At 43.9% G+C, this 15,000-nt stretch overlaps 1 protein-coding gene across 13 annotated transcripts in view; it reads left to right on the forward strand.

Annotated features, from left to right (window-relative positions):
* The window catches only part of cast (calpastatin), a 46,352-nt gene that overhangs the window by 16,969 nt on the left and 14,383 nt on the right, over positions 1 to 15,000 (forward strand). For 6 of the 13 annotated variants that reach the window (XM_076284704.1, XM_076284707.1, XM_076284701.1 and 3 more), the window contains 4 exons: positions 10,241 to 10,306; positions 12,357 to 12,506; positions 13,496 to 13,576; positions 14,056 to 14,178. In XM_076284704.1, coding sequence (XP_076140819.1) covers positions 10,241 to 10,306; positions 12,357 to 12,506; positions 13,496 to 13,576; positions 14,056 to 14,178 — 420 coding nt within the window. Of the gene's footprint in view, positions 1 to 2,089; positions 2,268 to 10,240; positions 10,307 to 12,356; positions 12,507 to 13,495; positions 13,577 to 14,055; positions 14,179 to 15,000 lie in introns of those variants that run through there. The other 7 variants (XM_076284709.1, XM_076284710.1, XM_076284712.1 and 4 more) reach the window with 5 other exon arrangements.

Genomic DNA, 15,000 nt, shown 5'->3' on the forward strand with positions numbered 1-15,000 from the left:
GTGGAAGTAATTATGTCACTGCTCTTGCTCTGTTCTAGTGCCCTCTTTGAGGAACTATGCAGTTAACACAGTGTATGTTTCTGTATATACAGAACCCTCCACACTTATTAGTACCCCTGGTAAAGATGAATACAAGAGGTATAACAAATACTCTTTTTATGGTTTCAGAATGAAAACAATGAGGAAAGAGAAGCACATTTATTCTGAGAATAAAGAAATCCTCATGACGATATAAATATTTTTGCAAAAACACACGTGCCACAATTGTTATATGTTGTTTTGCCTTTCCGTCTGGATGAGGGTATTTCTAGAAACAATGTTAAATGTATGGAGGACGCAAAGGTCTTTGAATACGCAAAGGAAAAGTATCGTTTTCAAAACATTTAGTTCTCGCATGGGTGAATTCAGTAATCATATATGATACGGATCATCCCCCCTCGGCATAGATTAGCAGACATCCCACCTCATTGTTCTGCCCCTCAGCTGCGTTTTATTATTGTAATTATCCAGACTAATTATCCAGTCTTGCTGTGATGTACATGTACTCACTCTCATATAGTCACAGGCACCATTACTGAGGTTTCTCCATCCACTGTTAATGACTAGAGAACTAGAGTTTGGGAAAGTTATAGCTGTGTTGGTCTTCAGTAAGAATTTATGTTCCCAAACAGTCAGCTCACAGCTCAGCTCCAATGGCAGAGCAAGTTACAAGTTCTATTGCGTATTGCTCAATGGAGGGCCTAGATGTTCTGTATTAAATTACAAACATATTATAGATCATTAAATGCTGTGCTCAGGATCTGACCTTTAGGCAGTACAACTCAGTGATATACAGTACAGAATATGAACACCAGGGGGAGCTCTACTCAAAGTCTGTGAAGTGCTGGTTAGTCATGTTCCTGATCATCTTGACTGCACCCAGTATGTGTGTGTCAGTCAGTCAGTCACAGCTGCGTGATCCTACTTGCCCAGCCGGACTGCAGGTAGTGAAATAGAGCATTGCATTGGTAACCACTGGCAGGCTGTGGAAGTCTAGGAGAGGAGTGGAGAGGGAAGGCTAGTGCTAGGCTAGTTCTGGATATACACATAAATATATACACACACATGAGGGGGGGCAAACTGGGTGGTTATGTAAGGCTTGGCTGATATCCAGTCTCCCCAGTGGTTTGGCTGTGTGTGTGCATGTCTCAGTGTGTTTGCCTGTGATTGTGTACGCTTATGTGTGCGTATGGGTTTGTGTTCATGACTGTACCTCTTTCCTGTATTATCCTCATACTTTCCCTCTGTTTTTCTGCTCTGTTCTCTTATTCTCCCAGTACTCTCTCTCCCTCTCTCTCTCTTTGTGTCTCTTTCACTCTCTCTCCTTTCTCTTAAGTTATCTAACTTCAATCCACATGTTTATATTTCTTCGCTGCTCCACCCAGTGTGTTCCCTTTGCATGTTCCTTCTCTCTTTTACCTCCCTCTTCTCTGTCCCTCCATCTTTGGTCCCTCCCTTCTTTTCTCTGTTGGAAGGGTGTGGTTTGGGGCTTGTGTGTGTGTGTGTGTGTGTGTGTGTCTATGTGTGTGTTAAGTTTTTGGTTGCTGTGCTGCACTGCTGGGATTCCTATGGCATGAGTGTGTTGGACACACCCTATAGAGTGTGCCCACCTCGATATGTCTGCCTGTCTTTCTTGTTTGCTGTTTTCTCCTCACTCATTCACAGCATTTCTTCACTCTCATGTACTGTATTAGCCTACTCTCTTTCTGTTTCTGCCCCACTCACTCACTCTCTCTCTCTCTCACTCACACACACACACACACACACACACACACACACACACACACATTTCACGTCAGTATGTTAGCTCTAGCCTAGCCACCACCCCTATACCGAACTTCCCTTGTCATGTGGAAAGACTCAGCTCATGTTTATTTTCCTGGCTAGCATTAAAAAGGGGCGGGTTTTGCCCTTGCAGCAGCCAATCAGCTCACACTGCAGCATAGCTCAATGGACCGCAGAGTGCAGAGTGAGGAGCACAGGTCCCTCCCTCCTGTCCATCTCCACTTCAGGGGAGGAGTCTCCGTGCAGCTTTCATGACTTCTTTCTCCAGAGTGTGAGTGTGTATGTGTGTGTGTGTGTGTGTATATGGGTGTATTCGAGACAGATACACCCTGTCGCTCAACATTGTCAGTAGAGGGATTTTTAGGTGACTGTTCTTCAGGTGTGGATGGTTATCGCTTAGGCAGAAACCAATAAAGACAGGACACACACTTTTTGCCTCTATGGTACGTACCCATTTTGTGGTTTCCTCTTCACAGCGGTGTATGTGCTGGCAGAGTGTTTGCGTGAGAGTGTGTGGAAAGTATGATGGCCTCAAACTTGATGACTGTCACTGATGCTGATTGTAATGACTTTATTATGGCTCAAGCTCTGATATGAAGCTACTATAAAAAAAAACATCCTTTTAATGGTTTTACATACACAGACAATGTGTGTGTACGTGTACATGTGTATGTATAAGTATGTGTGCGCATTTATGCTTGTTCATACAGAGAATCTCTCTGCTACTGTAAAGCTAATAGCTCCTAGCTCCATAACTTCTGTAACTGTGTGTGTGTGTGTGTGTGTGTGTGTGTGTGTGTGTATTAGTATACTGTAAAGAGATGCTTCTCTACTGGGACACTGGCAAAACAGAAGTTTTTTTACCTGTAGATACACATTCCTGGCATGTTTACAGCAGCTCGAAACATGCAGTCTGTAGCTGCGCTGTGATCAGTCTGACAGTTCCGGCGTGAAGCCGTGCTGTTACACAGTCTTACAAGTTTTGTGGCATTTAAACAGAAGGATTAGAGAGGAGATTAAGTGTATCTAACTTGTATGCTAATGCAGGAGTTAAAGTGATCAGATTAAGTACACTGGAAAGGGTCCTTAGAAGACCTTATTTAAAAGGCATTCCTGAAATCACTAACATAGCTCACTGCTCGAGTTGGCAGCTGAGGCCCTGACTAGACGTATATCCTGTGGAGGTTTAGTACTGCAGCCTGCAGAGGTGGAGCCCAGTATCCTCCAAAGACAGTATTATGTGGCAATGTGCAAGACTTAAGGAAAGCACCTGTGAGTCTGTGAGGAAGGACACTTCAGTGAACAAGTCAGATAAGTTTGGGCCTGAGAGAATATCATGCATGTTATCACGGGTGTCTATTTGGATATTGTATTACTGAGGTGGAGAAATATGGACTGGCACCATTGCTGGTGCAGGCTTTTATGTTTCAATGCATGGGTGTTGAAAGCATGAAGGAGCCAACAAATTCATCCAACACTAATGCACTAACTACACTGGCTTGTTTGAAGGTCTATTGAGAAGTTACTCCATGCAATGTTGAATATTAGGAAGTACAGTGAATGTAAAAAATCAGGCCATGTATTTCTAGTTATGGTTATGGCGTATTGCAGTCTGGTATATCAAGCGATAGCAGTTCGTTTTTCCTGTTGTGTTATCAGTGCCATATGTTTGAGCCATCACATGGTCTGCCTGGTCCTACCGCTAACAAAAAATAACTGCAGTTACTGCAGTTTTCCTGAAGTACAATCATAGACGGTATAAAATAGAGTACAATTCAGTACAATGCAGTTTCATGTCCAGAATACTGCATTTCTGCAGTAAAGTCCAGTACAATACTTTTCATGCCCAAAATACTACTCCAAACACTGAAAAAAGGCAGTTGTGATGCTTGAAAAACTAGTTGTTTTTTTGTAAGGGACATCTACAGACACTACCCTGGTCTGTGAGCAGGTTTGACTATTACAGGTTTGACCACTGAGGACTATGTGCCCAGTTGTCATTCTGTTATTTAATCTTTGCTGAATATATTTTAAAGAGAGACCTTGTCAACCTTCACATTGATTCTCTGGTTAACTTTTTTAGCAGATTTAAACATTTCCTGAGAAGTCGAGTTCATGTATAGTCGGGTGAGTCAGGTGATACTTGTACTTTCTGCTTAAGGCAACAGTGAAATTAGAATAATCAGAATAACAGATGAAACACCAGGCTTACAGGATATTGTGACGGTGTTTTGGTGTGTGTGTGCCTAGAGGCTGTCTGAGTTGCCCCTGATGTCATCTTCCTGTCAACCCTTAGTGCCCTTGTTGCTAAGATACAATCAAAATATTCCTCTAACACACTCATAGTAATATGTCACATTATAAGCCACATTGGTGTGATGTGGAGGCATGACATCTCCCCTGACAAGGCTGTGTTGGCATTGTGATGACACAACCCAAGTTGTCAAGTATAGCCAATTATCAAAGTGAGACATCTCCCAAAGCAAGTACTTTTGCTTGAATACATCCCATGGGTTTGCCAATCACAGACAACCTTTTACTCAAGATGCTAATGATAAGTGTGACTTTCACAATAGGTGCTAGCTCCCTGCTGCTCACAGTTGAGAAATTGTTGGTGTACGTTTTTGGACCAATGTCTGGTGGCCATTAAACCTGCAGTCTTATGTCACAGAGTCTTGTTTTTGCCAGGATCAGACTTTTTAGCCGAGTTAGCCATTATTGTTGTACTTAGCAGCTAGCAGAATAGTAGAACTGTCTGAGCTTTAGCAGCAAGGCTGTGTTAGCATCAAGTCTTTTAGCACCAGTATTCCTCTGCCACAGAAAAGAAAATGGTTTGAAGGGTGGGACACTGCATTAGTCATACCAACTTTGGGGGCGGGAGGATGAGAGAGAGAGAGAGAGAGAGAGAGAGAGAGAGAGAGAGAGAGAGGGGGGGAGGGAGGAACAGAAGGAGGAAGAGAGGGAGGAAGAGAGAGAGGAAGAGATTGACTAGTGTGTGTGTGATTCTTTTGAAAGTGTGTTTTTAATAGGGAAAGGGCTTTTCAACAGTGTCCTCAGCTAAGCAGAGCTTTGCAGCCTGTACAAACATTTTAACACACACACACACACACACACACACACACACACACACACACACACACACACACACCCACACACACACCCACACCAACACACACATCAACACAACCACATAAATCTTGTTTGTGGAAGCGCTTGCTTCTGAGGAGTGGCCTGGCCTGCCGTTTGACCTCACTGTCCATTTTGTACATAAGAATGCATCAAGAGCATTCCTGTTGTTTGTCTTTGTACATGTGCTCTGAGCTTACCACCGCATAAACACACCGTTCAGGTTGTGTGGGTATGTCCATCTGCACGTCTGTCTGCTGCCATGGCTAGAGCAGAGGAGTGTGGGAAGGGCCAGGGTGAGAAACAGGTTTTTGTGGACCTGTTGGGAATGATCTGGCTTCAGCTCTTAGACAAAAACCTGATCCAAACATAAGCTCTGGGTCAATATTTGTCTGTTCGATATCAGATACCTGATTGACTGAATACAGCACAGAGGTCAGTCATTCATTTTTATTAGTGGACTTTGAATAGGCCTACATTGTAGCTGAATATATCCCAGTGACTCTAATCCTTATAAAACAAATGCAATTCTGAACCCTAAAAGGTTCTTTGATGTATTTCTTTCTACTCGCTGATAAATAAAACAAGCTTCCACTGTGAACCCTTTTACGCCACAAAAGGTTACTTATTCACCTGACTACCAAATCCACCAAATCTACACTCCATACATTGACTCTCGTATTGACTCCCTCTGGGTTGAGCCAGAGACTTTCTAATGTGGAGACACAGCACTCAAAAAATACTCCATAGAAATGAATGGGGCTAGTTTGTCACGCCAATATGGCCGTTGTCTACACATATCCCACCCCTTCCTCGGCAAAACGTCGACATTGAGCCAATCATGAGGTGTGATGTGAATACATTGAGCCAATCATATGGTGTGTTGTGAAGACATCGTGCCAATCATGTGTTGTGATCTCGCCGCTGGAGCAAGATTGGTGTCGTGAAGCCTTCCGAAATGGATGCCCAACGAGTGCCCAAAAAGCGTTGTCAAATGGCCGCTGAGTGGAGGGACTTGCCTAAAAGGACTTTGGTTGAGCACATGGCAGGTCCATGGCCAACAGGGGTTTGGTTGCTGAGTACGTGGCAGCACTGGGCTCTGAAGCGGCCTACTGGCGTCTATTTGCGGTGATCACGTTTGCCAGCTCATGCTTGCTGGTCGGCCAGGGGGTTCCTCCATGGGTCATAGGCACGGCTATCAGGGTCACGTTCACTTTGCAGCTGTGACTGTCTGTGTAAATATTGGCAGCCAGTAGCTTCCAGTGTGTGCATGAGTTTATATTTGTATGTATGTGTACAATGGATATCCATGCAGTATGATACGGACACTCCCTACCCCTTTCACTGGCTCAGTTGACTGTCCACCCCTGTCTTGAGAGAGGGTTGCCCAACGTCATTCATTAATCCTGTGTGTTTGTAAGTTCAGGCATGTAGTACCTGCCCCGTATTCTTTTCTCAATCTGTGTGTGCACACCCATTGTTCAGTGTTTCAGACTAACGTAGCACACTCCTCTGCCCCACTTTGTAGGCACTGGTGTATTTTATTTGTAGGAGGTAATGCACCAGCCAGTATTTTGACTGCAGTCACAGTTTCTCACCAGAGAAATGAGAACAGGCCAAACCTCCTGAGCTGCTTTGGGTTTCACTATCTCGGCCCTCCAGGCTGTAAACAATCAATTAAGAAACATACAATACTCATACTCACTCAACAAATGAATACGAACAATATTTTTGTTGTTTAGTTCAACTCCAGATGTGTAGACCCCTTTATAGTGAAAAAAAATAAAGCTTGTTTGTTTTTTTCCCCTGAGTTATTTTTATTAATTGATTCCATATTTGCTGATACGGCAAGTTACTTGGCAGCAGATGCTCTTGGTTAATCAATAGAAAGCACACAGGAGTCTCAATCAATGCAGGAGTAGAGCTGAGCTTTCAGGCCTGGAGTTTGCTGACATGGGGAAACTAATAGAGAATGAGTTCTTACTCTAAACCATTGTTTTCTAAAGAATCTTTGATGAAACAAGGAGATTGCCTTGGAATCTTAAAGGTCAAAGTTCATTGCTGTGGAGACCTCTGAGAATGTAAAGAATGCCTAACTTTTTGAGTCTGTTCCAATACCAGCCACATCAGTAGTTGGGTTACAGTTTCTGAATCTGAACTGGTGCCAGTTTTGGCTTGGGAGTCGGAGTGCATGATCAATTAACTGAATTTGTGACTGTGATCTGATGTCATATACATGTAGAAAAGATAGTTTGGACTCTGGGCATTATTAAGATTATTTTACTGTAGCTGAATATGTTTTACAGCCGGACAAATAATTTCACAAAACAGCCTTTTCACTTTACATTGGTAAAGATATAAATTATGCACCAGGGTGATGTCATGGTTGGGGTCAGTGAGTGATAGTCCCAAAAGAATGTCTTTCTTCACATCTTGAAAATCTAGAAGTTGCTGCTAGTTCCCTTATGTGTCAACAACAGCAAAAGCGATGAACTTTCACCAGGCAGGGCGAGTCAGATAGATTATGCCATGGGAGAAGGGAAAACTAGAGGATTAGCAGCAGGAAGTCCCGGAAGCATTTTGGGGTTACACATTGCCTTTATGCCTCCAGGTGAGGTGTTTCCTTTATTAGTCATGAGCGTCAACCCAGAGGCTGTTAGTTCTTTAACCTCTGTATCAGCTCGGAAGACTTGTTAGCTTGTGTTAGAGTGTGGCTTACGTCAGAGCAGCTGAAACATCCACACCCACAGCTCTGGCACACCTGGAGGGAGCGGTGGATGACCCACCCAGCTCACCTCAGAGGTGTAGGGCTTATGTGCAAATGTGCGCAAATGTGACGCACGACCATACCAGAGCCTTTAGGTCACCAAATGAGGAGCAGAGGGGCCTACAGCTGCGAGTGCATGCATGCTTGTGTGCGTGTGTGTGTGCCTGAGTGAATGCATGCCTGCATCTGTCTCTATCAAATAGCAAATGTGACCTATATATGTTACTCTCATTTAGACATTGCAAATGTATGTTATTCTTTTCAAGTCACACCTTGTATCACCTTTGCATTACATTTATATCTCATTCAGGAAACACTCAAAAATGCATTCATGTTGTGAGACCTAGGGTAGTTAAGAAATAAGAGTCATGACAATGGTGAAAACGACCTTTCTTAAAGTCCTGAGTCTTGAGTTTCCCACCACCAATTATTTTAGGGTATATCTGGCCCTGTGTCTGATTTCTGTAATTAAGAGAATTACTCCCTAATTCTCACTAGCAGCCATGTCATTCCTACAGCAACAGCAGCTGTAGCAGAGATAGCTTTAAAACAATATGAAGGGGCATTAACTAAACACTTCCTCTGCTTGTTTGAGTGCCAACCTGATAGCATGGCTAAGATCAGCTGCTCAGTATAGCAGGGTGCTGCATCTAGCTGGCTACAGCGTCAATGCTTTGGACTCAAAATAGCCCAAATCCTCCCTTTGGAGTGGAGGAAGTCCTCTGACACTAATACCAGATAGTTAATAGTGATTACATTGTGTGTGTGTGTGTGTGTGTGTGTGTGTGTGTGTGTGTGTGTGTGAGAGAGAGAGAGAAAGAGAGAGAGAGCGCTTTGTATGTCTGTATGTTCATGTGTAAAATAGACCCAACTTATTTACAGGGAGGGACAAGAGTGTTTGATTATAAGAACCAGAGCTTTATTCACTGATATTAGTATATTGCATAAAGCAAATGATGAAACCACTATACAATCGTCGACATACTTCTATAGAACTACGCCACAATATCAGGAGAAATTCTGTAGAAAGGGAATCCGCCTCATTGTCTTAGTCAGCAGGGAGCAGAAATTTGCATGGAGAACAAGTGTGCCAACCTCCCTCATGCTCTGTCTACTGATACTCAGAAGCGGAAGGATGATCTCAGTCATGACTTGCCATGTTAATCATCATATGCTTTCACTCATAATCTGAAGCAAAATCTCAGTCAGCGATGAACAAATTATATTTTTTTAAGTATTTTTAAGTCCCAGTTGTGAAGCATGCGGTCTACCTGGTTGGTCAGTTCAGACACTCAGGCAAAACCTGGTGATCATGAGGTATTCAGAACCGGCAGAACAGGTCAGATCAGCAAGAAAAAAAGAGACACTTCAACATGAAAAACTCTTTCTTTCTCTCTCCTGTGTCTCCCTCTCTCAGAGCAGGTGCACTAAGGCCCCATAAACCTAGCAGGCTGGAAACAGCAGCTTAGATAAGATGTCAGTGTTGCATGAGCAATGGATATATTTTCATCTTTTCACTGATATGAATAATAACCATGTGACATAATCACACTGGATGCCAAAAATGTGTGTAGTGTTTTTTACACTATGTGTGTGTGTGTGTGTGTGTGTGTGTGTGTGTGTGAGTGTGTGTTTGTGTGTGTGTGTGTGTGTGTGTGTGTGTGTGTGTGTGTGGACAGGTTTGGGCAGGAGAGGGTGTGGTTATATTCACATATGTACACACTGGAGCACTTCCAAAACTATTTTCTAGTTTCAGAATTAAATATAGTGGCTCTGTATCATCCCTGACTTTACACACCAACAAACACACACACACACACACATATATACACACAAATGCATTGCTTATATTTTCAATTTCCACCCTGTTCCCCTTTAAGCCCTGGTGGGGGAGTCCCTGTTATTCTGTGCACACATAACAAAATAGTGAGTCACACTGCCTGGCAGACGACTCGGCAGTAGAACACACAAGTTCCAGAAAATACGGCTCACCCTATCTACAATGCTGTTGTGCTTTTGGAGGTGTGCATGTAGACTTGCTAGAGAGTTATAGTGTGTGATCAGTCGCTATTCTGGTTGGAAGAGGTCATTGCTGCTGTTGTGCTCGATCATATGATCAGAACTGCTGGTTGCTTCCACTGCTCCGCTGCTCTGACACACACACACACACACACACACACACACACACACACACACCATATAAACACAAACACATGGCATATCAGTCATTAGAGTTTTCTGAGCTGAGTTCTTGTCCTTGCAGTCAATATTTCATCCATAAGAGCAGACTTTTATGCAGCCCAAGCAGTCGCCGAGAATACCAGAGACATTATCAGTGATGGTGTAGATTTCAGCTGTCTGTTGGCTGTTAGCCTACATCTTGTCATGTTGATTTGTTTTGTTGATCCCATCCCATTTAAATGTGTTTCTTTATTTAGCCATGTCTTTTCTACATAATTACGTAGTGTGTATGTGAGATTTAAATTAATTTCTCTCTCTCTCTTTCTCTCTCTCTCTCTGCAGTCTCAGACCAAACCGGCCACCGCAATCCCAGCAGCACAGGTTGCTGTGAAGCCTGCGCAGTATGAGGTATGTGCCCTCCTCTGTCCATCGCTCCACTGTGTACACTTCTCCCATCTCTCTCTCTCTCTCCCTCTCTGTCTCCATGTCTTCCTGTTTCCACCCCCATTGTCTGTGTTAGGCCTGCCTATTTGCTAGGGAGATTTCCACTCTCCATTCTGGCTTCCGTCAGTGAAGTTCCAGGTTTTAGTCGAAGAAGATGGCTGGAGTTGTTCATGTCTAAGTGAAACTTACATCTGTATTTGTTTGTATGTGTGTGAATGTGTGCTTGACTTGACATGTCTTGGTGTGTGTGTGTGTGTTTGTTTGAGTGTGTGTGTGAATGTGGGTGTGTGTGTGTGTGTTTTTGTGTGTGTTTGTGTGCGCTTGCACCCATATTCATGTGCGTTGCATGCATGGGCGTGTGCTTTGTTATGTTTTTTAAAAGCCTCCTGGACGACCTGTGAGGTTTAATCACAGCCGAAAAGAAAACTTTGTGCTTCCTGCCATTCAGCCACAGGCCTGGCCATACCTCAACCCCTCCTGCCCCTGACCCTGACCCTCCTGCCCCTGTCCCTCCTGGCTGCACTGAGATCAAGGAGAATCAGAATGGAAATAAGTCCATCATCAGCTGCACAGAGGAGGTCATTAGTAATCTTAATCATGGCCGTTTAAGTACTGTGCATAGGACGAAATCCAGACTGGAATGGGTTTATTGTTCAGCAGGAGTAGTATTAGTAGCAGTATGTCTACTGGGAACTTAGTGGCAGATAGGTGTCTGGAGGTACCCGTTGTCACCCCTCCCATGGTCCACTTCTCCTTTGATTGACACACAGATGATTGACTGCATGGACAGAGTGTTCTGTGCTATGCAAACGAGGTTTGTCTTTGTAGTTTTCCTGTGATTTAGTCAGACGTTTAATGGCGGTGAGAGAAACACAGTAGATGTGTTCACTCGTGTAGTGAGGGAGAGACAAGAGAGAAGATATATGAGTGGGGGAAGGGATGCTAGCAGTCCAGATAAAAGTTCCCTTGTGGCAGAATGAAATGTGTTTGTGTGTGTTCTTGTAATGTTTGTCAGGTCCAATAGAGAAAGCGTTTGTTCAGTAACTGTGTGTGTGTGTGTGTGTGTGTGTGTGTGTGTGTGTGTGTGTGTGTGTGTGTGTGTGTGTGAGTGTGTGGTAAATGTTTGCTGGCTCAGAGTGGATGAAAGGACATGTTCTCCCAAGAGAAAATGTTTGACTCATCGCGCTGTGCTGTAACCGTGGTGATGCACGCTGTTTGTCTGGGCACTTCCATGGCGATGCTACAATTCCTTGATGTTGGCCCACCAGTACATATTCTCTCCTCTGTGGCAAGAAGTCATGACAACAGCCACCTTAAAGTAGTGCGGTATTAGTGAATCTGATTTAGTGGCACCTGATTGGCCAGACTTTCAGCATTCTGGAGAGTGGCGAGCCTGCCCCCCAGAGCCAGGGCGTTGTGTTTCCACATAAACAGGATAATAAAAATCTGCTTTGAGAGAAGAAAGGAGTGGCATACCATTACATCTGCAGTATTCAGTGAATAGTTGGCCACTCACAAAGCTCACACAGAATGTATCATTAAAATAGGAAACAAATGACAAAAACTTGCATTCAGTCATTCCAAAGATACTTTAGTTTAACTTTAGTTTATATTTTAGTTCAGCTTTATCAACTATCTCTGGTTATGCTACATTTCCTATGCTTTACTTCTCTAACTAGCTGTCTAAGGCATTTGTGAAAACTGCTTTCATAGCACTTACTGTGTCAGAGGTGCTTCAACAGGCTCTTGTTTGTTTTGCTCATGAGTCAGACTGCATGAGAGCATCTACTAACTGACCTCACTTTTATTAGTGTCATATTCCATGTCTTCCACAACGAGCTCAGTATCAGCATACTGTTAGAAATGTGGGGACATCATTATTGTGTTACTATATTTATATGGCAGCAGAAAGTAGCTGAAGGAGGGGATATTGCTTCCAGGCATAGACTGGGGCTTACTGAAGGTCCTTGGCAGACCCTCCCATCCTCAGTGGCATGTGATTCCCTCGTTACAGAATGCCCCTGCCTCCACCCCGAAGCCTACGGGCACCCAGGCGGGCACAAAGGCAGCTGGCGGCGCGACCGTAACGGCCCCTGCCTCAGGAGGAGCCAGTGCAGCAGGTGGCGCTACCACGCAAAAAGGCTCACCCAAATCCACCACAGAGGTACAGACGCTTACCCGCTGCTGGACTACCCAGGCTCTCTGTGCACTTTGAGGCCTCTCTGCTTTCATCTTCATTCCCCAATCGTGGCGCTCTCACTTCATCCTGTGCAGCGTGGGTGTTATCATTCATCCCTTTCATGCTTCCTTACTGCCCCCCTCCGCCCTCTCTCTCTCTCCTCAGCTGACCTGAGCTGTGTGGTCCCTCTGAGGTCTGCTTCTTCTCCACGGGGGAAGAATCCTGCTGGAGCTTTTTTTTCTTTGTTGCTTACACTCCTTGCTTGATTGGTGGTTCCTCCCACATCAACGCGCCTCTGCAAAGTGTCATTTGTTTCTTGTCAAACAGAAGACTATGCCTATCTTCCTAAAACCTCCCTCTGTCTGCTGCGGTGATCATTCTGGGTCTTACGCTTCATCTCGGGAAAGGGACTCTTGGTGGTGCTTTTCTTTACGCCTGTGGTCAGTGGACGGACTTGTTCATTTTTAAGTTAGGACCCACAGCTTCTCTACGTGTCTCCTGCCGGGCATTTCTCTGTGCTATTGTTGGGGATTGCCACGTCCATCCGCATGTGAATATTGACTGTTTTCAGGAATGTTGTCTTCATCCATAAGATAAAGCATTTATGTCTCCCAGTCCATACATGCCCCCCTCCCCTAAGGGCTCCCCAAAAGATGCCCCCAAGGTAGACTCTCCTCATGACCTTCAAGCTCCACTAGTGTCTACTGATAATCAGTATCATACAGTGTTGATCTTATGTATGATTAATTATGTCTCACTGTAATCCAAGTGTTATGTTTGGGTTTTGTGTCTTTGTTTGGGTTTTGTGTCTTTGTTTGGGTTTTTGTGCTATTGTGTACTTTTCCTTCCCTGCTCAGTGTCTGGGGTAAGTTCAATGAGTCATTGTTTTGTGCGTGCTTGCATGTGTGTGTGTGTGTGTGTATCTGCGCCACATTCATTCATGTGTGTATTCATGCCTTGCCTTTTATTCATAGACCAGCACTCCCGCCAAAGTAGCCGCCAGCCCCACAGCGACCACAAAAACCAAGACGACCCCAGCTCAAGAGACTCTCAAGGTAGAGGTCATACTGCAAAAGGGGGACAAGAGAAGACAGAAAATCCCTCTTCCTTGTTACCTGTTCATCTCTTCTCTGTCATTCTCTTGCTCTTTGGCTTCTGCACGCTGCACATGTCTGTTCAGCAGGGTTTCCTTCATGCTTTACCCTAGGAGCTCTGCTTGAGCTTCTTCACAGCTTCATCTTCCTCGACATCCTCATCCTCACTCTCACCTCCTCCACCCTCCTTTTGATCCTCCTGACAATCAGTAAGGTGCTGAAATGATTTGGGTGTTTGGGTGATTCTTTGATTTCATTGGGTGTGGTTCTGTTCTTTTCTGCCCGCCTCTTCATCCATGTTCTTCATTCCTTGGATGCTCCACCCTTGTCATTCTCATGGGCTGCATTTCGCCATCACTTTGGCCTCATGAACTGTATCGACGGTGAATGTACCCAAAAGAGGTCTGATAGCCTGTGTCCATGTGTGCTGTGCATTGTAGAGTACACCCATCACTTCGAGCACGTCCCAGTCAGCTAAGGCAGATGCCTCTGCAGCAGCCAAGCCTGCTGCTAAGGGTGGTGTGTCTGTGGACACTAAGGGTGCCAAGCCATCAGACACTAAGGTATCCTCCTCATCACTCAAACAGGATTGTGGGAAATCTCAAACACTTTTTGTTCCTTATTGTCTTCTGTTATCCTTTATTGTCATTTTGTTGATTTGTGTGCCTCTGTTGAAAAGCATTATTATTCTTGAGGGTAAATGGCTTGGTTAGGACTGTATTATAATGACAGTTTAAGCTCTGTTATCATCAGTGGGCCCCCATAATGGCTAAAGGTGATACATGGGGAAACTTTTTGAACAATGTTGCTTGGCGACCACATAACCGGTTCCATGTCTTCTGATTGGTTGATCATAATAATTTACCTACAGATATTTTGCCTGCTGATGAATAAAAAAAAATATCGATGGGAATGTACCTGAACAATAATTCTCAGGAACATGGCCCACCACCATTGCTCAAAAAGTTACTTTGTGTATCATTAGCTTAAAGACCACTTTATAGAACAGTAGAAGGGGGTCACTTGCGCTTCAGTTTATAGAAATTTTGCAGGTTAACAACCACATTTAATTAGTGTGGATAGAAATGAAGCAAGAAGTGCATTTCTAAAGATGGATATATTTAAATGCACTACATTTACAGTCATTTTTAAAACAGAGTTTATGAACGTTCTGGTCATGCTCATGCTGTGGTTGCCACCTATGACCTTTATTTTATTTGAGGTGACACTCAGGCTAAATATTGCTTATGTAGAATATTTGATTTATGTATGTGTGGAGTTCTTCTTGTGTTATTCTTGTGCTTCTGACTTGTTATGTTCATATTTATGGTGCTATATGACTACTATATGGAGGACGCCTATGGCTAAGCCATGTTCCTTATGTG

The sequence above is a fragment of the Alosa pseudoharengus genome, unplaced genomic scaffold (genome assembly GCF_046254945.1).
Source record: "Alosa pseudoharengus isolate Yale_2024_CS ecotype anadromous, Long Island Sound unplaced genomic scaffold, YU_APseudo_1.1 YU_APseudo_1.1_scf_14, whole genome shotgun sequence".
Lineage (NCBI taxonomy): Eukaryota > Metazoa > Chordata > Actinopteri > Clupeiformes > Clupeidae > Alosa > Alosa pseudoharengus.